At 40.7% G+C, this 22,836-nt stretch overlaps 1 protein-coding gene across 1 annotated transcript in view; it reads right to left on the reverse strand.

Moving 5' to 3' along the window:
• Positions 1-22,836, reverse strand: part of RABEP1 (rabaptin, RAB GTPase binding effector protein 1) — a 48,202-nt gene that overhangs the window by 7,971 nt on the left and 17,395 nt on the right. The window contains exons 2-15 of the mRNA XM_063173839.1: positions 22,178-22,306; positions 20,106-20,309; positions 18,746-18,906; positions 13,273-13,386; positions 11,819-11,954; positions 10,876-11,054; positions 9,819-9,944; positions 7,154-7,621; positions 5,086-5,190; positions 4,285-4,401; positions 2,994-3,092; positions 1,539-1,679; positions 492-681; positions 133-188 (exon numbers count right to left, since the gene is read on the reverse strand). Coding sequence (XP_063029909.1) covers positions 133-188; positions 492-681; positions 1,539-1,679; positions 2,994-3,092; positions 4,285-4,401; positions 5,086-5,190; positions 7,154-7,621; positions 9,819-9,944; positions 10,876-11,054; positions 11,819-11,954; positions 13,273-13,386; positions 18,746-18,906; positions 20,106-20,309; positions 22,178-22,306 — 2,225 coding nt within the window. The remainder of the gene's footprint in view (positions 1-132; positions 189-491; positions 682-1,538; positions 1,680-2,993; positions 3,093-4,284; positions 4,402-5,085; positions 5,191-7,153; positions 7,622-9,818; positions 9,945-10,875; positions 11,055-11,818; positions 11,955-13,272; positions 13,387-18,745; positions 18,907-20,105; positions 20,310-22,177; positions 22,307-22,836) is intronic.

The following is a 22,836-nucleotide window of genomic DNA, read 5'->3' on the forward strand; positions in this document are numbered from 1 at the left end:
CCTTTTAAGGAACAGAACTATGAATGTGTCCTACTCCTACACTGGCACCAATACAGAAAAAATAAAAAAACCCTTTACTAAAAAACCCCACACCACCAAACCCAAAAATCCCACAACGAAAGAGCTTCTTACCTGTTCCTTTTCTGCTTTTATTCTTTCCAATTCAGCTTTTAAACTGGAAATGGAAGCTGAAAAACAAGAATATTAAATCTTAAATGCAAGAAACACAGGAAATTGTTCATGCCCTGTTTACTTCTGTTAATATTTAAAGGAGAATTAAGCTCATGTTACATCAAAGGTACCTCAAAAGCAAACAAATAATTGTACTTTTGTTTTCAGCTGCACAGCTTTTGGTGTCTCTGCTTTCAAAAGTGCACAGTATTTAGAATTCAGGTCACAGCATTCAGACAATTTTACTACAAAATCAAGTCTTTGTGCACCTTAATAATTCCCTATTATTCTTATTCTGAGACCATTTCACCCCTGCTCACCTATTTCCTCTTTGCAATTCTCTATTTCCAGCTGTAGAGTTTCTTCTATATTTTCTTTCAAATATTGTTCAGCTTGGATCTGTTCCTTCAAGAAGAGGATCTCTGCCTTCAGCTTCTCCTCGAGGTGATCTGCTGCTGTCCTCACACTGATGATGTCCTGCCTGTACTTGAGGATCAGCTCCCGGAGCTCCTGCATCAGGATTAGCAGAGATGAGCATTTGGCATCACCCAGCTCTGGGCTGTCAGCACAAGGACAAAGCCCTGCTGCCCCAGGGTCTGCCCTGACATCCCAGACAAAGCCCTGCTGCCCCAGGGTCTGCCCTGACACCCCAGACAAAGCCCTGCTGCCCCAGGGTCTGTCCTGACATCCCAGACAAAGCTCTGCTGCCCCAGGGTCTGTCCTGACACCCCAGACAAACCCCTGCTGCCCCAGGGTCTGTCCTGACACCCCAGACAAAGCTCTGCTGCCCCAGGGTCTGTCCTGACATCCCCTCCTGCTCTCAGTAAGGAATTACAGCCACAGTCAGCATGGCCACAGGAAATGGAAACATGGCAAACATCCCCATGGGTTTATGATGCTCCCCCTGTCCTTCAGCACCACCAAATCTTTTAGGCTGAAAGGAAAGGAGTGGCCATGAAAGGGATGATAAGGCTTATCATTATTCAAGGTTTTGGATTATCACTGGTTTTAACTGGACAGAAGTGACTGGCTTCACCTGAGTTACTGAATCAATACAGTGGGGCTCTGCTGACTGAACACTTGTGTGCCCAGTTAGAAAATGCAGCTTGAACTGGCTGAACTGGGCCAAACCCACACTCCACAGACCACAGAGCAGCTGTCAGGCCACAGTAATTGGTTTTACAATTCATCCACACCCTGAAGCAGCCATGGCACAGAGGGACCACTTTGTCCATCACAGACTCCCAGGGTTAAAACCCCAATTCCTGTTCTTTGTGCTGTTTGAGACAGCTTTTTGATAAAGAATAATACTCCAATGAGATCAACTCACAAGCACTGTTTGTGTTAATGATTTAAAAATGTTTTACCTCTGTTGCCTCTGGTAGAATGAAATCTTCAGCCTGCTGTAAGGACACATGCAAGCTGTGTTTTCCTTGAAGACTTTCATTATCTTTTTGCAGTCTCACCAACTCTTCTGAAACCTGTTCCCTTGACTGGGTCAGGACAGCCTACAATGCAAAGAAAAGCAGAAATTCACACTCAGGGTCATGCTTGGATCTCTTCTGCCCCATTTACTACCCCTACTTTCAGCAGTCTGGTGAATTGATATTCTTTGTAAAGAAGGGAAACAAAATGATGCTGTGGATCAACACCAGCAGCTCCCTCTTGCCTGGCAAGGCCAACTTTAGGGGTGCAGGCAGAGAGAAGGAAGGCAGTGATAAATAAAATCCAGCTTTGTTCAGTGTCTCACTTTCCCCCTGTGTTTATCCATTAGCAGGGTGAGCTCATGGAGGGGAAGGAGGGTGGGGAACCACAGGTGCTTTCAGGAGCAAGTTATCCAAAAACCTGAAATATTCACCCTGGAACTTTCCATGGTGGGTGTCTGCCTCCCACTGTCCTCCCAGGAGAGCACCAGAACAGCTGATCCCATGGAAAGGAAAGGGATGAAGAGGACATGGCTTTGCTCGCATTACAAAAGAAAAGAAAATCATCCAGAGGAGTTTTCCAAGAGGAATGGAAATGGGGAACCAGGGACTTGAGCAATAGCAGGAGAAGCAGACTCAGATCAACACATTCTGAATCTCCTGCACATCCACCAGACATGTTCTCATGCAGAGCATCTCTGCCAGCAATGCCCTGATGTGCTGCACACAATCCCTGACCCCAAAAATGCAATACTGGGGTTCATGAGGGTGAATTCTCTCAGCCCCCCACAAATGCTGTGCCAGGGAGGAAAAAAGAAGAAACTTGATTCTGTTATAGAAAGGAATGAATTGTTCTAAGGAAGCCAAGCTTAGCTCTAAACCATGAGGTCCTCTTCAATTCTCTGGCTTAATTCCAACAAGATGCCCAAAAATAGTTTTAAAAAATTAAGCTTCCATACATATCTCTCCCTGGGTGTTAGGGCTGCTATTTTAAGTCTGACCTGCAACAACACTGATCATTCATCTTTAAACCTGAGAAAATATTCACTAATGATGATGCTTGTGATGAATCCTAAAAAAAGAGTCTTGAGAAAATCTTCTGTCTTCAGATTTGAGGCGAAGTTGAGATAGCAGAGACATGGAATTAGACAATAAATAATGGGGAAAGAACTGGGCAGTGATGTGCCTGCTCCTGAATGTGCAGGAACACAGACAGCAGCACAGAGTGACACAAACTGATCCAGCCCCAGCACTGCCATCAGAGCTCACTGGCCCAGGCCCTCTGCAAGTGAAGATGTTCAAGCCTGGCTGGGCACACAAAGCCCCTTCCAGACACACTGAGCTCCCAGGGTCAGACAAACAGGGCTGCTCATGATCTCTGGAGTTAACCTGTCTTACCATTTGCTCCTGGACACTTCTCTTGGCTTGCAGAAATGCCTGCTGCAGCTCACTGAGGAAATTCTCTGACTTCTGACACTTGGCCATGAGCAAGGAGATCTTAAAGAAAGAAAACACAGACAGACATGTAAGATATAAAGCATGGAACAGATTCTGAAAAAGAAATAATTTCTCTTGCCTGTTATCATTACTGATAGGTACTTTGAAATTTCAAACTAAGCCACTGAAGTCTATGTTAATTCTTCACTCAGTCAAGCAGGAAAGCAGCTCCAGGCAGCAAGGACAGATGCTGTGTTTTCTGCACCAACAATATCTTTATATTCTACTTACCAAACTCTGAATCAACAGTTAATTCTAATAAAATTTACATGTAAGCCACTTCAGAGACACTGAAGGGAAACCGAAGAGCTTTTTTCTAAGTTTTCAGCATTTTTTGAGTTTTGTACCTTTCTCTGTAGGCACTTTCAAAAACTTTACAAGTCATTCCATAACACATGTAAGATTAATCTTTACAGCACCCTGATATAGCCAGAAGAACATATAAACATATTTCTGTTGTCTAAGCTGGACTTTGTCTAATGATTGTTTCTTCAGTAAGAAAAAATATTGGGTAGGATGGAAGAGACAAAGTTCCAGTCCAAGTGAAGTAAATTCAGTGTCTGGTACACAGTATGTATCTACTATTGTAAGCTTTAATAGGTCAAAGATGATTTATTTTTTTCCTTTTTATTTTTAACTATGACTACCACACATTATATTTGGCTTCATTGTTCCAGAAGAATTAGGTACACATCTCAGACTGAAAAATCCTTCCAGTGGGCTATTATTTTAAAGGAGTTCAGTGCCTGCTCAGCTCCTCATTACTGCATTCTTCAGCACAAGCCCATTAACTGGTGTCAAATGTTGATAAGAGCAGGTGGTGGAACAGAACCACTCTTCTAGGAACAAAGCTGTGCCCAGGGCACAGGGCTCTGTTTGCATGTTTGGGTCATTTCAGACACAGGTCACTCCAAAACTCAAACATTACTCAAACTCCTACTGCCACTCTGTAATGGATTTCATTATTAGAAATGGTATTTTAAGGCCAAAATTGGGTAACACAATATTAGAGACACAATAGATTTTTCTAGAAACTGTGGCAGACTCAGATGGGGCATAACTAACCCTAGAAATTCTCATTTGTGTTGCCTGTACAGCCAGTAGCCCATCCATATCTAACAAATCACAAGTTCTTGTTACACACTTTTAAAGAACATTTCATCATTGCTGGATCTCAATCAAATCCTTGTACCTGATTAGAGGAGTCTTCAGCACTTTGTTTCATGTAATCCTCCAGTTCCTGTTTATCTTTCATTGTCTTTTCCAGCTGGTCATTAGCTTGCCTCAGCATCACCTGCAGCTTTTTCACCTGTGTAGTCACAACAAAATTAATTAATTTTTCATTCTCTTGGGGAGAATTTATTTCCTGAACCCTTTCACTCCCTAAACCAACAAAAAATCCCTTAAAAATCCAAAAATCCTATGAAACCCAGAAGTTCCTTTGCTGTTGAAACAGGCTCCAGCAGAGATTATCTCTCTAAAGAAACATGGGACATCAAACTGCCCTGGACCATGGCCATGTAATGACTTCAATCACTTATTTCAAAGCACAATGTGACTCATGCCTTCCACACCCATCTGAAAATTGTTCTTTGGTATATGGCAGGAAACAAATATCCTCCAAGACTTGAAAGTCATTTTATGCTGCTAGGATGAGGTCCTTTTCTGTTAACAGATCCTACAGTATCAAAGATAATAGAATTTAATGCATGACAAGCATTTTAATATATAAATTATTAAAGATACTGACTTCAGCATGGGCATAATACTTTTTATAGAACACTAGTGCATGGCCTTACAGCATCAAATAAAGGGTTCTTCAAGGTGAATCCCTAAGAAATTAATGTACTTGACCACACATAAATAACAAATCAAGTTATGTCAAGTTATCCAGTATGTTGATATTGGTCAATTAAAACCAATGAATAAAACAGAACCCTTAGTAGTTCAAAAAGCTGCAAAAGCCTGGCTAAAGCAATGAGACAATTCCCACCTGGTCTCTGGTCTCAGCCTCCTGGATCTGGATCCCTTGCAACTGCTTCTCATAATTGGAGCACATGTCACAGCGCCTGCCCAGCTTGTTCCCTGCATTCTGCACCTGCAGGACACAGAGTCAGCACCTGCCCTGAGCCAGGGGAGTCCCCAGGGAATGCAGGAATGCCACACACAGGAACCAGAGTCAGCACCTGCCCTGAGCCAGGGGAGTCCCCAGGGAATGCAGGAATGCCACACACAGGAACCAGAGTCAGCACCTGCCCTGAGCCAGGGGAGTCCCCAGGGAGTGCAGGAATGCCACACACAGGAACCAGAGTCAGCACCTGCCCTGAGCCAGGGGAGTCCCCAGGGAATGCAGGAATGCCACACACAGGAACCAGAGTCAGCACCTGCCCTGAGCCAGGGGAGTCCCCAGGGAGTGCAGGAATGCCACACACAGGAACCAGAGTCAGCACCTGCCCTGAGCCAGGGGAGTCCCCAGGGAATGCAGGAATGCCACACACAGGACCCAGAGTCAGCACCTGCCCTGAGCCAGGGGAGTCCCAGGGAGTGCAGGAATGCCACACACACTCAGGTGTGGTGTGGCCACAAAGCATTGCAGACAAAAGAGTGGCAGAATCATGTAAAGGCAGGATTGAGTTGCTCTACAAGTGAAGGATAACTCAAATCAGCTGTGGGATTTCAGCTTTTCCTGCCATGGGTCCTACCAGTAAAACAAAAAGCCAAAACACAAAGAGTTCATCAAGTCACTGCTGTGTTCTTCTGACAAACAGAAACCAAACAGGAGAGGAGAAAATAAGTGTTGGGGAGGGCAGCAGGGAAAGCAAGAGTAAACCTGCTGTCCTGCTGGAACTGCAGTGGTTTTGGACAAAGGGATAAATGGAAGTTTTATCAAAGTTCCACTGCAGGTCAAGTTTGAGCTGAATCTGTGCTTGTGTTTGCTGCTCCATTTCCAACCCACAGCAAGAGGCATTCACACCCCAGTGTGTGCTCTTGCCTTCAGAACATGTGGGAAGCTGCATCTCTGTTCTGGATGCTGAGACAGGGCTGAAGTGTCACCAAAATGTCAACAGGCCAAGAGAACACTCAGAGTAAGGATCTAACTCAGCTCTGAGCTCAGGATGCTGTAATTTGTCCAGATATGGCAAATCAGTAGGAAAACAACAACAAAAACAAAGCAACTTTACAACAGTTTTGGAGAGACCTCCTAAGTTAAATTTCAACACATTGAGAAAAAAAAAATCAGTAGTTCTTCATTTCATCTGTCCTTCATTTGGCCTTTTCTCCTTCACTACATTTTTTTTTATTCCCATCTTGTCTCCCTTTTGACCCAGTATGGATTATTATCTCCCCCCACCTTTTCACCTCCCTAAAGTGTTGCCCTTTGGCCTCTCTTCCTCTGAAAGAAAAACCACAGGAAACCCCAAATACTCCACTTTTCAGCAAAAAACCAAATACAAGCTTTGAACTGGCATCATATAAAGCTGCTGAAAAACTGACAGGCAGAACACCCAGAAGCAACAATTTCCTTGGTCATCCACAGTGCAACTGGCCCAGGGGTCAGTCTCATCTGCTCTCAGAAATGGGTTTGTGATGATGCAAGTCCCCAACAATTTCCTGGAGCCTCTCTGGGGTACTCTGTGCCTTGGGCATAGTTTGGCTGCTCATTTCCAAAGTGCACAGCCCTCAGCAAACCTCTCCAGCACACAGAGCAGCACCCCCAGCTCTGCTGCTTTGGGTCCTCTCTGCCTTCTACTCATCCCCAGCTCCACTATAATGCCCTTTCCTCAACTTCCCATTTTCTCCTGAAGTTCTCCCACCTTTTTCCCCCCTCTCAGACAACACTGAGTTCCACAGCCACCTCCTCAAAATCCAAAGTGTTTAGTAAAGCTGCCTGTCCCAGGGGCAGGGCCAGCTCATCCACCTTATACTGGATGTGTTTCACCCACACAAGCATTCCAAGAGGGGAAAGTGAACATCTGCCCTGGATGTGAGCTGTTCCTTTCCCAGCTGGCTCTGGCAGAGCCCAGGAGGAGGAGGAGGAGGAGCAGGGCAGGGGGACTCACCTCCTTCTGCAGCAGGTTCCACTCTATCTCGCTGACCAGGCGGTACCCACTGGGGGACACATAAGCACTCTCCACGCCCTGGGTGACACTGGAGAGCAGGGAAGCAGTCTCTTCTTGCTCTGGTGTCATTGCTTTGATTGCTTTTTCCTGATCTTTGGTCAACATGAACCCGCTGGGCATTTGCAGGGATCCGAGGGAAGCCGTATCAAAGTTCTCAGACACTGAATCTGCTCCAACAAGTGGTCCAAAATCTGACTCATCCAGGTTCCCAGCAGATTTTGCTTTGTTGTTGTACCCTAAAGCTTTGGACTGTAAGGATCCAGATGTGCCCAGACTGTCTGTTGACTGTGCTCTCCTAAGTCCATCTTTAAACATATCAGTGTCTGGTTTATTGAAGGATTCGCCAGAGGAAAGAAGCAAGTCTGCATCCAGGGAATGGACTGAGCCATGGGTGCTGTTCACATGCACCTGGAATTGAAAATCAAGGAATAAAACAAATATTTACTCCATTTTAGTGGTACAGGAGGAATGCTGGACACTAATTACAAGGCATGGCAAAGGCAAGATTAAATTTCTTTGGCAAGAACATCTGCTCTCTACATTTAAGGTCGCAGAGGAAGGGACAGAGAACTGAAATGAACCAGTTAAAATTCAAAAACAAAGAAAACAAGTTTTAAAAGTCTTCTTTTAACAGAGTGCTTCTGTAAGACTACCTTCCTGCCAGACAAGCAAGGACACAGTCACCTTCCATCTTCCAATATTGAAGACAAGATGCCTCCCTGAAGAGATGTACTTGCAACATTCCCTCTGCAACCATAATCTACACAACAGACGGCAGATACTCCACTTCCAAAAAGAAATTCAGAAGTTTTTCATAAAACAAAACACTTTCCATTAACACAAAAATAAACAGAGAAAAATATACTAAAAATCTACTCTATACCAACAAGTATATGTTGGTCTTCTATTTTTCTCTTCTGCTTTGTGGGTCTAACAAAATACCAAAATATTTTCTTCACAATGTTATTTGTGCATTAAAAAAAAAGAAAAGGGAAAAGGCTGGGCTTAGACCCAAAGGTATCCTGGGGAATGCCAGCACCAAAAGCCACACAAATTGTCCTGTGATGTGTATCAGGCACATGGAGCCTCTCGATCTATTTTTGTTTTTTGTAGCACTGAAAAGAGAGCAGTAATGCTTTATTTAAAAAGCACATGACTGCTTTCAAAATACCTTCCAAAATATTATGCACTTCTGCTTTGCCATTAGACACATAAGGAAGTAACACTGGAACCAGGCTCTTGAGAAAAATTATCATTTCTGAAATAGGTCCAGAGACCAGCAGGCTGCTGGCACTTCATATAAGTGCTTGTAACCTATAATATATATATATATATATATATATATATATATATATATATATATATAATATAGAATTATATATAATGTACTACTGTTTTATTACTGTTGTAAATGCCTTGTTTTAATAATGTTTAGGTGGAATATTTCTATTTGCATGTATATATACAAGTTCATAATAAAAAAGTCAAGGGAATACAGACTTACATAAAACTGCATTTTCAGGCTATAGCTGTTCTGTGATAACCCAAACAATATTAACAAATCATCTGTTTGTATTGCAAACTGCCCAAGAGAGAGGATCTTAGAAGCTATAACAAATTACAACAAGTTGTAAGAACTGATGAATGACTGATTACAACATATAAAACATTCTGAACAGCTAAAAAGGTCATAAATAACAAAACCAAACACATATACAAACCCAAATCACTCTGAAAATTATGGCCCTTCTCAAAATATAAATTTTCCATGATGTATAAATCTTAGAAGCAAATAAATGTTGGGAATGATGGACTAAAGAATATGCTATGAACTGAGATTAAAGAAAACATCAGAATAGAAATTTTTTGTTCCTTATCAGTGTGCCTCATTTGCATGTCTGGACATGGAAGATACAAACAGTATTTGAAACAGAAAGTGAATATAGGCTAAAGGGCAGAACTAGATCTCAGCTACATTTAGATCTCATGATTCTGAATGTCTTTCTGCATTCTGAACTGTTATAAATCCTTGATAAAAATAAAAAATTTACTTCAGAATACATATATTAAAGTATATACATTTTCCCTTCAAAAGTGATAAAAAACCAGGAAAACACTGGCTCACTCAAGTCTCTTGAAGGTTAAATAAGCTCCTGTAGCACAAAAACTTTGTGGGTTTTTATTAATTTTTCCTTCATTTGACTCACAAAACCAAAATGGACCCTAAGAAAGGCTAAGTACAGAATTCAACAATTTGATTAGCAAAGTAGCTACAACACTCTTGCTGAATGCTCAGATATAATTGGCTTAATCCTGAACATTTAGGTGTGTTAGAATGTGCTTAGAAATCCCAGGAGAACCTACCAGCAGTTAACCTCCAGAATACAAAATGTAAATTACCATTTTTAATGGCACCTCTCAGGATGGTGCACTATTGTCTTCCAATCTTAATTAGGATTTATACATTCAACTGCAACTCTGTGGATTTTTATTGCCTAATAAGATTAGAAGTTACAGAGAACAGAGGGCTGTAACTTTGCATTTGTATTTGCAGTGAACACCCTGAGGAATGCCCAAGCACAAGTAAAAGATTCAATTGTTTTACCTCTTCATTAGAGAGCTGGGTAAGGGTTTCTTCAGGGGCCAGAGAACATGAAGCCTTTGTTTCATCATCTGAATCTTTTTGCTTCTCTTCCTTTCTCTTGCTAAGCCTTTGCTGATCATCTTCTTCCTAAAAATCAGTGGTCAACAGAGCATACACAGAAAATGGGATTCAATTTCACCATAATAGTCATGACATCAGCTTTCATGATAAACTAAGCTACAAAGAAGACACTGAAAAGAATTATTTTTGTTAAAACCCAGTGGTTTTCACATAAATATTCATTTAGTTAATAAATACAGTGTTCATTTCACAAGGCATCCAAACTGACTGAAGTGAGAACTTGGCAAGTTTGGTGGTTGATTCATGTTCTAGAATGATTTTATTCAAAAAGCATATTACCTAGTTTAAAATTCTAATTATAAAGATTAGCAAGTAACAAAACTAGCTGTTACACTGGCTGTTGTATAGACCATAAATATATAACATACCGACCCCTAAAAAACCCATTAACAGCCTTTACACAAGCATGAACATTTAAAACAAGTGATATAAGAAGTTCCTTGATCATTAAATGATGGAATATAAGGAATCAAGAAAAATCCATAATAGATCACTAAATCATAAATATGTACAATCACTTGTGTAAGTTAATTTAAAATGAAAGTTTTAATTTTTGCCTGGGATATGTACTGGAAGGCCGAAAAAACCTAGAAAGAAGTGAAACTTGCTGACATCCTTAACCCAGACATTTAGCATCACAGATGACTGTTTCTTCCTCCAAGAGTAATTTCTGGGCATTTTTACATTTTCATTTAACTACAGGCAACATTAGAGCTCCTATATACACCACTATTAAAATACTTGTCCAAATGGGGTCTGTTCTAACTGCCAGCTGTCACTAAAGGGGATTTCAGTTCAAACTGCCAGTTCTCATTTTTGGAGCTATTACCACACTTACACCCAACATGTGATTTCCATGCCTGTTACACCACAGTAAACCTACAGTATTAAAAAAAAAAAAAAAAATAAAAGCAAGAAGAGGAAAGCAGCAGGTAACCTGATCCTTTTTTTTCAGCTCTTCCACCTGCCGGAGCTGCTCTGAGGTGAGCACAATCTCCATCCTCTGCATGTCCCTCATCAGCAGCCTCTGGGACTCCAGGAACTGGTCATTGGCTTTCTGCCACGTGTGTTTCAGCTGGTTGTGCTGCTGCCTCTCTTGCTCTAGCAGATGGCAAACTATGCAAGCAGAGAAAAAATTCTTCTGAACCACAAGTGTTTAAATATCTTTTCCAAAGAGAAGCATTTTCAGGAATAAAAGTAATTATTGGTCTAATTAAGAACAGTCAGGCTTTGTTCAACAACTATTTAGGTTAATAATGTCTTATTTCAAACACCATTTTCTTAATTTCCAAACTTTGCTTGTGATTAGGGATATATTACTGACAGTTCAAGATTTCCCAGGGAGAAGACTAAAGCCTCAACTTCATTCATGAATTCTAACAGTTTTAGGGTTTTTTAGTGCTAGGTTCAGGAAATTGTCTTCTACATCCCTATTTGCTTCAGCAGCAGGTCCTGATTTCCACTCCTCTGCAGACCCTGGGCTGTGGTGCCCTACAGGGACATTTCCACACTCAGCACTGCCACACCTCAAGGAGCCAGGTCTATACATTATGGAAATAATGCTCATAATTATGCACAAGTACAATATACATATAAAATCATTTCAGCAAGAATGCAGTTTGCAATGCTTTAAAAACTTAGCAGATATTCAACAACAAGCCTTGAGGGAATTAATGACTCTGCTGGTTTTCTGACATAAGGGAATTCCACATTCAATTCTTCTACAAACATTTTATGGCCTTTCAGATTTAAAAGTCCTGCTTCCATCTCCCAATTTCTTTTCATCAAGTTCAAGTAAGAAATGATAAAAGAATTCCCAGCTCCACTGGGTTTTGCATCCTCAGTGGAAGAGAGTCAAAGGACTATTGTTAGGTGGGTACCTTCATGCAGCTCCTTCCTCAGCTTCTCTGCATCTTCTTGCAGGACTGATTTTTGTGTGTTGAGAACAGCCACGTACATCTCCAAGTCTGTCCTACATGACTTCTCAGCTTCTAAATAATGGTTCAGTTCTTTAACCTGAATAAAAAGTAACCAGCTCAGTGGGGGAACACTTTCAGACATTTCCTTCTTGCTAAAAGTTATAGTGCTGCCTGTTCAGGTAATGTACAGGTGCTGAAGGACCAGTTTATTTGCAGAAATCCCAAATATTCAACTACCAGTCTGTCAGCAGGGCTTGTATTTATTTACTTGTGAATGAGTTACTCATTAAAATTCTAAGTCAAACCTATCAGTGTATCACAGTTATAGCAGCTGGATCACAACAGCAGCACTGAGCACAGATGGTGAAAAGGGAAATGTCTCAGGAAAGCAGAAAGTGAAGTAATCAGTGGTGATAGCCAGGATCTAAATAACTGATAAATGCTGACAAGCCAAGAACTCCTTAGTTCAAAACAGAGTAATCATAGTAGTCAGAAAAAAATTAAAGAGGCAAGCTTGAAGTAAGCCTAAGAAGAGAGAAAACTTGGGGACAGACAACAAAAGAAACTTTCCAACTCATGAACGACTGTTGCAAAAACAAAGGAAAATCTATCAACAAAAAGCAACTATACCAAGAAATACTGAAGAAACATTTTGGATTTTTTTCTTCTTGTGTGTTTTTTGTTTTATTTTTTTTTAATATCAGAGCTAACAAAGAACTGAAATGAGTGTCCTGCAGAATCTCCAGTCAGAACCTTATAAGACAGAGTTACATAAAACATCTGTCAGACATGATGCTTGGAGAAATGGATTCCATCTTGGAACAAGGAACAAATTGAAAGATTTCTTTATGGCACTATTCAGTTTTACAGTTTGCTGAGTCAGAAATCACAGGAGGTTTTATCTTAGAGAAAACCAAAGCCTTCAGGCAATTCCTAACTGGCTGCAGAGAGCTGCTGTTCATATGGGACACACTGACGCCAAGGCAGGGCTCAGGACAGCCTTGGGCTGTGCCTGCCACTGATGGTGGGGACAGCTTTCCTGCCCTAGGACACCAAACCTTCCATCTGCTGCCCTTTAAGCCTTTCAAATGGGAAAGTCTGACTTCGTGGCTCCAAGTGTGCCAATAACCCAGAGGCCAGGTGGCTGGGAGAAGAGCAAAGCAGATATTTTTCTAGAGCTTTTTCTATTATTAGTAGACCTGGAGCTGTGCAATTTTTTCTAAACCCAGATCACACACACATAGTGCAACTCTCAAAACAAAAAGATGCAAACGTGATATTTGAGCTCCAAGAGACAAGAAGGGCATGAAGAGTTTCCCAAGACACCTTTTCCTCTCTTATAAAATTTGACTTGTCTGCATCAAGCTAGCATGCTGCAAGATATAAATCAGGATCCAGTTAGAGCTCCACCTCACCTCTGATGCTGCTTTTATTTTTTCTTCAGCTTCTGCCAGTTTCTCCTTTAGGGCTGCAATCTCTTTCTCCATGGGCATCACAACCGAGCGCAGCTTCTCGGCATCTTCTTGAGCCTGAAGTTCAGACAAGAAATTGTAATGCACCATCAGAATTTTCACAACAGTTCCCATTACTGGAGACAGTTGGAGAAAATCTCTACATCAACAAAAAAAGCTGACTAAACTTCCACTTTCAGTGCTCATCTTACTGCTATTTATTTAGTTCAGCAGCCATCTCTGTGACAATGGGATGATATTACTCCATTCATAGAAGGCAACTAAATTTTAAATCTATGTATGGGTTAAACCACAAGTATCTGTTTTAAAAGAGAATGTTAGCAAATCTATCCCTCTTGATGCCTGGGAGAAAATGTATGGATCAAGCATTTAAAACAATGTGCACTTTTCCTTTATTGAAGGCCTTACTGTCCCACAACCTGCTGCCACATAGCACATAAGAAAAAACCCAAAAGAAGTGCATGATGAGGTACTGATCATGCAGTTACTTACTCAAAAAGTTAAAAGCAAATGGAGCTGCACAGTAATGCCTAGTGTAGCTCAGTTTCTTTTAGAAGATCATTTTTCAACTTTACATTACTACTGATGGAGCATCAGGTTTTGGTGTTACTGTACTGAATATTTCAAACTATATACAGACAATTTATGCCATGATTTCTTTCAAAAAGTAGCTCTGAGAAGATCAAAGAGCAGCAGAATTAGAGGATTATTTCAAGGAAAGGGGGGAAAAAAGGGAAAACCAGGCAAAAATAGCAAGAATTAAGATGAGAAATAGCATTCAGGGCTCAAAACCAGAACTGCACATTAACGTGTGGCCCTGACATCCCCATTTCTTAAATGCTCTGCCTTTCCTTCAGGGATGCACTGCAGACTTTCCAAGTGAAAGGAGCAGCTCCCACAACCTCTCCAGGAGCCAGCAAAACACTCAAATACTTGCTGCAGTGAAACTCTCCAAGGCACAGAGAATTCCAGCATTCTAATTTGGGCTGGCTTTGTGCAAGAGGCTCAGAAAACTCAGCTGTTCTCTGTCTTCTACTGGAAGAACTCAGCAGGGGAGAGAGGGCAGGGAACTGTGCCCCAAAGCTGGAGTTTCCAAAGATGGCACCTTTCATAACCTCATCAGCAAAGACAGACAGTAAATGATAATAGTAAGTGATAACACTCAGGTCTGGTTTTGAAACTAGACCAGAATGCAGGTTTTAGAGGTTACTCATTTGACTTTCAATTTCTGGTGAGCTTATTGACAACTGTACTCTGAGCAAAACTTTCAGGAAGAAAAATAGAAAATATTTTTAATCACTGAAGTTTTCTAACTTAAAATTAATAGACAAAATAAAATATTGTTGCAATACCTGTCAATTATATAAGCACTGCAATTTTTAAGCTTTACAGAAAATTGTGAAGACAACACTAAATTAAATGTCTTTACATTTAATTTATTTCTGCTACATTTGTCACTGCTGAAGTACCAATAAAAGCTGTGAGGAAAGCAAGGGATGTCACTTGGCAGTGAATTCAATACCAGGGACATGTGACTGTCATACACACCCGGACTCTGGTGCTTGCAGCCAGCAACTCAACAGTCACATTTTTCAAACAAATGGGAGCAGGAGTTCCACTTCAGGCATTGCTGTATATTTCATTTATCATATCAGTTCTATTCATTTCATAGAATGAATTGAACATTCTTTTCTAATTATTCAGGATAACTGCAGCAATATTTCACTGCCAGCCTGGTTTCACATGGCTCACCACAGAATACAGAGCAACAAATGTGCCTGTGTAGGAACCAAGCAGTTCAGAGAAACAGTCAGAAAGTTCTCTGAAAGCAAAACCAGGCTGTGAACAACTAGAAAGACAAAACTGTATCACATTTCACATACAGAAAAATTACTCCAGCTTTTACAGCATGGTAAACAGAGCTGAAGTTTGACACTGTGGTTGCAACATATTGTAAGGATCCCTATTAAAGGTCAGTGTGATCTTGAGCTAAACACTCCAACAGCCTCACTCTGCTATCAAAAGCAGTGCTGGGCCCTGGGTCTGCTCTGGACATAAAGCAGAATTACTGAGACTCCAAAATCGAGGTTAAAGCTCCACTCAACCTTTTAATAAAATGAGAATATCTGTTGTGTTGAAAAATGCCACTTAAAGATACTGTCACATGTGGCAAGAGGTGCCACAGCACCATATTTCCTGTGCTAAGAGGTGTTATTCAGACTCTTCCAGAGGTGTGATCCTTAAAACGTTTATTTCCTTTTAATTTTTTATTAAACTTAACTTGGCTGTCAACTGCCACAGTCTTACACACTTACACACGATCAGCTCATCTTTACTCATTCCTTAACCAAAACCAAGCACCCAAACCACTTCTGCCCCAGCCAAACCTGCTTCCCCCAGCACAGGGGCTGCAGAACACACTGAGGGACCTGCAGACCACAGCAGGAAAATGACTCCATGGAGAGATAATGCTAAAAATGAGTGCAAGTCATTTTCAGAGGAACAAACATCTGACTGGAGAAATCCCAGGTAACATCATACCTGAGCTTGTTCCTTAAAAATGAGACAAGTGGAAAACACACAGATACAATTTGAAGATTTTTCTTTAAAGCAGGACTAAACCATTTAAAACTCCTCTAAATTTATCCTGCTGTTCTTCACCATTACCAACAAAAATAGCTTACTGTATATCATATTTTATGGCCAACTCTGTCACAGAAATCTGATTACTCTTCCTTTCCAATTTCCCCTCTCCTGACTAATAAGCACAATTCCTAAGAGGAGCTTTGTACTTTGCTGCTCTCTCTGTACACAAAATACCTGCTCTGCAGACTTCTGCTACTCAGAGTTTGACACAACTGTGCTAAGAAGAATATTTATATTCATCACGGCTCCAAGAGCAAAATAGATCCTTTCCTGAACAGAAAATGAGGTCAGACTTTAAAAAAAAACAACAACAAAAAACCCAAGTCATATTTTGCCAGTGGCCAAAGTTTGGGCACAACTCATCCCCATGTCCAGAGTCAGTTCAGGCATTCCCCAGTAGGGAAGTACAAGATGCTGTGCTAGATTGCTTTTAGCTGCTGTGAAAACAAAAAAACCCAGACCTATCTTGTACTACAACTCAACAGGAAAACAGATTTTTATCAATCACTGCCAAATTTTCTGAAAGATTAATCACTAGACGAGAATGATAATCATTAGGTCAAGGTATCCACCTTCTTTGAGTTGGGAAGTGAGATTAAGAAGACAAAGTTGCAAGGTTTTCTTAGAAATCATTGGTTTATGATACAAAATCACAGAACAGACAAATTTTCTACAGAAATTAGCAATTTGCAACCTGAAATGTATTTACATGGAGAAGCAAAACAGCTGCTTCCAGACAAGAGCATGTGTTCCACCAGACAAGCTCTTTCTGACAAAAGAACACATAAAGATGGAGTATAAGCATTGCTGGCTGCAAATGCCATTTTGCATGAGGAATTGATCACAAGTCTTCAAATAACACATCCCAAGTGATAAAGAAAGTTCCTCTTTTCACACTGGCTGCTGACACATGAATATTCATTATTTTGCTGCCCAAGCAAACCTTTTTATGGGCTTGAGAGTTGCTTGTTTGTTTTTAGGTAAAATTGAATGTCCTCTTCCTAATTTTGATCTAATTCTTAGTCTCCTTGAGGAAAAACCTCACAGGTTTAATAATAACAAAGAAGATTAAAACCTCATGCAAAGCAGTTTAAGCAATTATTTCAAGCTGCACTCTGAAAACCAGATTTCCCCCTCCCCCTCCTATTACATAAGGTACATGTTCCTCTGCTGTACAGGCCTAGAAAGCTTTCCAAACTCCTATTACCAGAGATTAATAAACTGATCACCTTTTCCTTTAGGGATATTTAATTCCCTTTTAAAGAACTATAGTTGAAAATGCTGTTTATCTGCTAAGCTGAACTTCTCTGCTAAAGCCACTGAGTTTAGGTGAGCTGTGCTGTCATGTCAGCAGCTTGCAATTTCAACTTACACAATCAGTAATTTCAGATTAAAAATATGAATCAGTTGAAAGAGATTGTTCTCTGGAAGTGCTTATTGGCAGGTAGTTGGGAGTGCAATGCCAGGGCTTTTACACAGTGAACTCTGCATCTTCTGGGTTGCTGCTACAAGACTCATCTGATGCAGTTTTGAACCTCCATTCAGCTTCAATCAAAGTCTTTTTGTCCTTAAGACTAAAACCTTTTCTTAAAAACAGTAAATGTCTTACAATTGCAGTGGGATTAGAACAGGCTTTACCCTGACTTTTACCTTTGAAATCAGGGCTCCATGAAGAGCAGTCCCACAGCAACAATGCAACCTACAACCAGCAATAGTCAGGAACCTCTTCCTAAGTCTCAGAAAAAGAATTCCATTTTGCAACACTAACACTGATTGCTTGCTACAACACAGTAAAAATAGCTAAAATGTTTCTCAGGTGGAATGTTTGTGGTACTCCATACTGCATTTCTTCTGCAGACAGCAAGCAGGAGCAGGGACAGGCAGTGATGTGGCAGATTACCAGGTGTTAACCTACTTTATTGAATTTCAGTCACTACTTTAAATTTGTGTTAGAACACCTTGAAGACTAAGGTAAGCCTGCTGAGATGAGAAATTCATGAAAATGCAAGTTATTATAATAAGATACACAAAGATTTTTATAAGGCACTGATCTATTATGACAGGTTCAATTTCCTTCCTGTCTGAAACACATTAAATTTTCAACCTCAACAAAAAATAAAAAGAAAATTCAAACTCAAGGCAAGGCACTTCAATCTACTTCATCTATGAACTTTTCTTAGTGTCAGATCTTTGAATAACTACAACAATATCTGTCCATACTCCAGAGCAATTATTTTTCATCACCTAGAGCCTGTTGTTTTGTGACAGCAAGGTTCTGTACTTCATAGGGAAGCAGCAGAACTGTGATGCACAAACATGGCTTACTTTAGAGAAAGAGGAAAGACAGCTTAGATATTCTGAGATTTTAATGGGCACTTTAAGTTTTTAAGAGCTGGAAAAAGAAACAAAAGTAAAGAAGAGTAAAAAAAACTTTATAAAACTGCAGCCAACCCAGAAAAATCTAAAGGTGGTTTTACTTGAGCTCATTTGACATCATGACAACTGCCTTGACAAGGCCGCCTGTTTTTACAAGCTGAAGGCTAGACTTTACCATCTTCTCAGGTGCAATTCTCTCACTGAATACACATAATTAGGAACAAAGCTTTTAAGGCTTTAAATGGATTAGGTCATGATGACTTCCATGAACAAAGGCTGGCAGCACCAGGCTGTGTGAACTGCTGAGGAATTACAGCAGCCATAGCAATGAACCCATGCCTGACCCCAGGGGCCTATCCTCAAACAGAAACTGAGGAGCTCCTTTCCAATGTACCTTTTTCATTTCATTTTCCAGGTTTTCCTCCTCCTGGCCCTCTGACAGTCTCCTCCTGAGCTCTGCTATTTCCCGCTCCATGTTCTCGCGGTACTGGTTCCACTGAGCTCGCTCCTGCTCCATCCTGTGGTGATACTGCAGCTCATAGTCACGGACAGTCTCTAGAAAACAGCATTTTCAAAACTTCTTTTCAATGTAAGTTAAAGAACAGGGCTTTAGAAAGTCCACCTCCAACCACTCAATGATTTACTATAATTAATCAAAACTAGGACAAGTCTTCCTTCCCTCAGACTCCTGCCCCAAAACCCAAATACATAAGTAAAAGAACTGAAACTAAATTTTAATTAGTACTATCAACAGAGCAGAGAGAAACAACCCCAAAAACTGTGCAATTCCTAATTTCAAGGTAATGTACATGACTAATATCCTGTTTAGCAGCACACAAGTACATCATTGAAATAAATTACTAGAGCCTTTAAAAGGTACTCCAAAACGCAAAGAAATTCAAACTTCTCACATAGTTTCCATTTCCCCAGGATTCACACCACCCATCTCAGCTCAGGAGCTGCCTGTTTACACAGGGACAGCAGCTGGCACAGCTGAGCCTTCATCTAGGCTCATGTATCTGTGTAGATCATAAATAAACAGACATTTGTGTACTCAATATACATGAAGGTTCGTCTGTTCTGGGTGAAAAGCACAATGAGGTGATGGAAAAACTGCCCACAGCTGGCAGGTTTTAGGCTCAGGATAGTGTGATCCTGTCTGTGAACCTTTAAGAAAACACATTTGTGGCAATAGTCTGTTCCCAGTTCATATCCTTGTATTCATTTCCTTTGTCTCAGAAATGTCAACAGCTGTGCAATGTGCAAATATAACAAGGAATAGATGAGAACTATTAAAATAAAACCACCCAGGACTGAGAGCAGCATGTGCAGTCAACACCGTGGGGGAAGGCCCATGTGAGTACTGGAGGGACACTTGACTGTGTGAGAGCAGAACTGTGTTCACACAGAAGGAAAAAAGAGAATCATGCTGGCAGCTTAAAGCTGTTTGCAGACTTGTCAAATTACAGGCATCATACTTATCTTTGTGGAAGAATGAAGTACCACATTCACAGTCCCACAAAAAAGCTTTGCATATACATGAGGTTCCCATGGCCATGAATTCTAAATTCTGTCCTCAAGCTGACAATAAAAAACCCATCAAGCTCCTTTTCAGAACCCTGAGAACTACACTTCATCCAGCCCTTCTGCAGCTTTCCCAAGCCATAACAATTACCCATACTCTGAGGAAGAGCAGGCAGAAATCCTTATAAAATCAGGGTGGCTGATCTCAGCACAGCTTGCCTGGTTGTTACCTTTCATGATGGCCTGGAGGGAAGCCACTTCTTCTTGCCACTGCCTCTTGACCTCATCGATGGCCTCTTGCTTGGTGGTCTCTGACACTGTGGCTATGGCCTTGATGTTCTCCATCTCAGCGTGGGCCTCCATCAGCTGCGTGCGCAGCTGGCCCAGGTCATCCTGGGCTGCCTGCAGCACTGCATTCTGCCTTTTCAGGTCCTCTGAAAGGAGCATTGCACACATTTAGCTGCATTCATGAGTTCAACCTGAAGTGTAGCCCCTGTTGCTATGGCAAAGAGCAGAAGGGAGCACTGGTATTAAAACATCTACCTGTAATGACTGAACAAATGTTGGCAGGTCTCTTCAGGGAATGCTTTTTCTTGACTTTGCTTGCCCTTGCCTTTTATTAAAGCATCTTATGGATGCAGACACAAAGCAGACACTAGATATAACTAGGATCAATATACTGTGCTTTTCATCAGTTCTTACTATTTAACTCATTCTGGTAACGAATCTGCAAAAGGCATGAACAGACTGGAAAACAGTTTTCTTCCTATTTCTGGGACCAACTTGGTTCTCAGTTTGGATGGAACACTTCGTATTTCTTGAACAGAAACGCTCTGTGACCATTTTGGAGAAAAGAAAAATACACAGCCTAATTTGCTCTTTACCAAAGACTTTGGTAGAACTGAGCTTCTACAAAGAAAAGGGATACATTCAATGGAACAGCCACAACTTTTCTAATTGTTGAAAATATAAACAGAAATTAAACTAACTTCATATTATTCTCCTGAGTTCTCAGTTAATCTGAAATAGACAGCTCTGGAAGACATATATTGTATAATTAATTCCAAAAGCACTAACATAAAATATGTGTTTTATGCCCACATAGCCTGCTTCAATTGCAATCCCTTTTAGCAGAAACATCTGGCCAGCACACAACCAACACCACCAAGCTATATCCATGTATTTCCCTCAGGGCCAGAAAGCTGAATCAATCCTGGTGCTCTCATCCTGATAGAGAATATAGAACACAGAGCTAATCAAATACTTAAAAGGACATTAATCCTTGAGTAAAAAACCCAAGACTTTGTGGTATTAATATTCTTAGTTTTCAAATGACAGTATTAAAGATGGGTCCCAACAGCCCCAGTGAATGTTTAGGAGAGGGTCTTGGAGACAGGGAGGGGGAAAAGCTTTGGGGGGGGGGGGGTAAAAAAAAGAAAAGTAATTGCTTGTATATTCTCCTCTGGTGTCCTTTCACTTCAGTAGCTGTGAAAGTTGGGGTGTTTCTTCTTCCCCTATCACAATTTATTTTGTATTTTTGACTGTACCAAAATGGGAGAATTATTGCTGATCTCATAAGTAGTGTCTTGTATCTTAAACTTCCTTTCATCCAGCCTTAGAAACACAAGTAAATAGGCTTGCTGTATGATCCAATCTTCATTATGCCTGTTGTATTTCTGCTCTCATAAGCTTATACAGCAGCTGCAGTCCTAATGCATTATGTTTTGGCTCTGCTTTCATATGTTAAAGACAGGAAAATCATCAGAATTAGATAAATCAATCTGGCTCTCAGAACAGCTATCTCTACTCTCTGACCCTTCATCAGATATTTGAGCTCATATGATTTGAATTTTCCTATGAATTGTGTTATTGAACTAGATGCCCTTGGCTGGTATTAAAACTTTTATAAGGTTTGCCTGCTTACAGCCTACCTCAGATGGAAATTTAAGACTAATAAATGCTACATAAAAAAAAGGCCACAGAATAGAAACAGCACAGCATCCAGGCTATGTCTTCCCATTTAGCAGATCAGCTCCTGCTCAGAGAGCACACCCTGAATTCAGGAAATCAGTATTAAAACTCACTAGTGGTATTTCTGCATGGACATCAAGTTGCTTTTGCTCCTTTCCATGAGGCAAATCTTTAAATTTAATTCCAAAGTTCATTCTAGAATGCTCAATAGTCACCTATTGAATCTCTTACATTCTTATTATAACTCTCTAAAAGACTATGCTTCATACAGGGATTATTTGAAGATGAAGTTCAATAAATTTTAGAATAATTCAGAGAACTAAGAACTTACCTTCCTTAGCCAGGTATAACTCCTTAAATTTTGCTCTCTTTTGATTAAATTCTTGCTCAAGTTGCTGCTTTGTGCGCAGAAATTCTGCATTGACCTTTTCCAATTCTGCTACCCGTTGTAGAAGAGCATCTAAAAATAAAGCAGAAGATAAGGTACGTCACTAACAGTTACCCAGACATCCCATTCTGCAAGGCTGGGGTTTGGGCCTTACTCTTTTTAAAACGCCTTTATTCATTAGCTCTGCCCCATGATAATGAGGAAAACTAGCCAGTCCTGTAAGGAACAAAGGAAGGTAGGTTTTCTTTAAACTGTAACACCAAATTCTAATTAAACATCTCTAGGGAAGTAGAGGGAATGTGGCAGGGAGTTCTGCAGAAAACAAATCTTCCAAAGAAAGCCACAATTTGATATATACAATGAAGGAAGAAATAGAAATAATTCTGGTGATGGTTTTTTTCCCCTGGGAAGTGTGTGAGGGCTGAGCAATAAAGCACCAAGTGCTCAGGCTGAGGTCCAAGAAATCAAAGTGACAGCAGTTCAGCTAACAGCTATGAGAGGGCACAGCACAGGAAGAAAACCCTGTGAGCTAAAACTCAAGTGCTATCATCAATCCAGTTCTGCATGTTAACCAAAAGATGAACCAAATTACATCTGGAGAA

The sequence above is a fragment of the Melospiza melodia genome, chromosome 21 (assembly GCF_035770615.1).
Source record: "Melospiza melodia melodia isolate bMelMel2 chromosome 21, bMelMel2.pri, whole genome shotgun sequence".
NCBI classification, from domain to species: Eukaryota; Metazoa; Chordata; class Aves; order Passeriformes; family Passerellidae; genus Melospiza; species Melospiza melodia.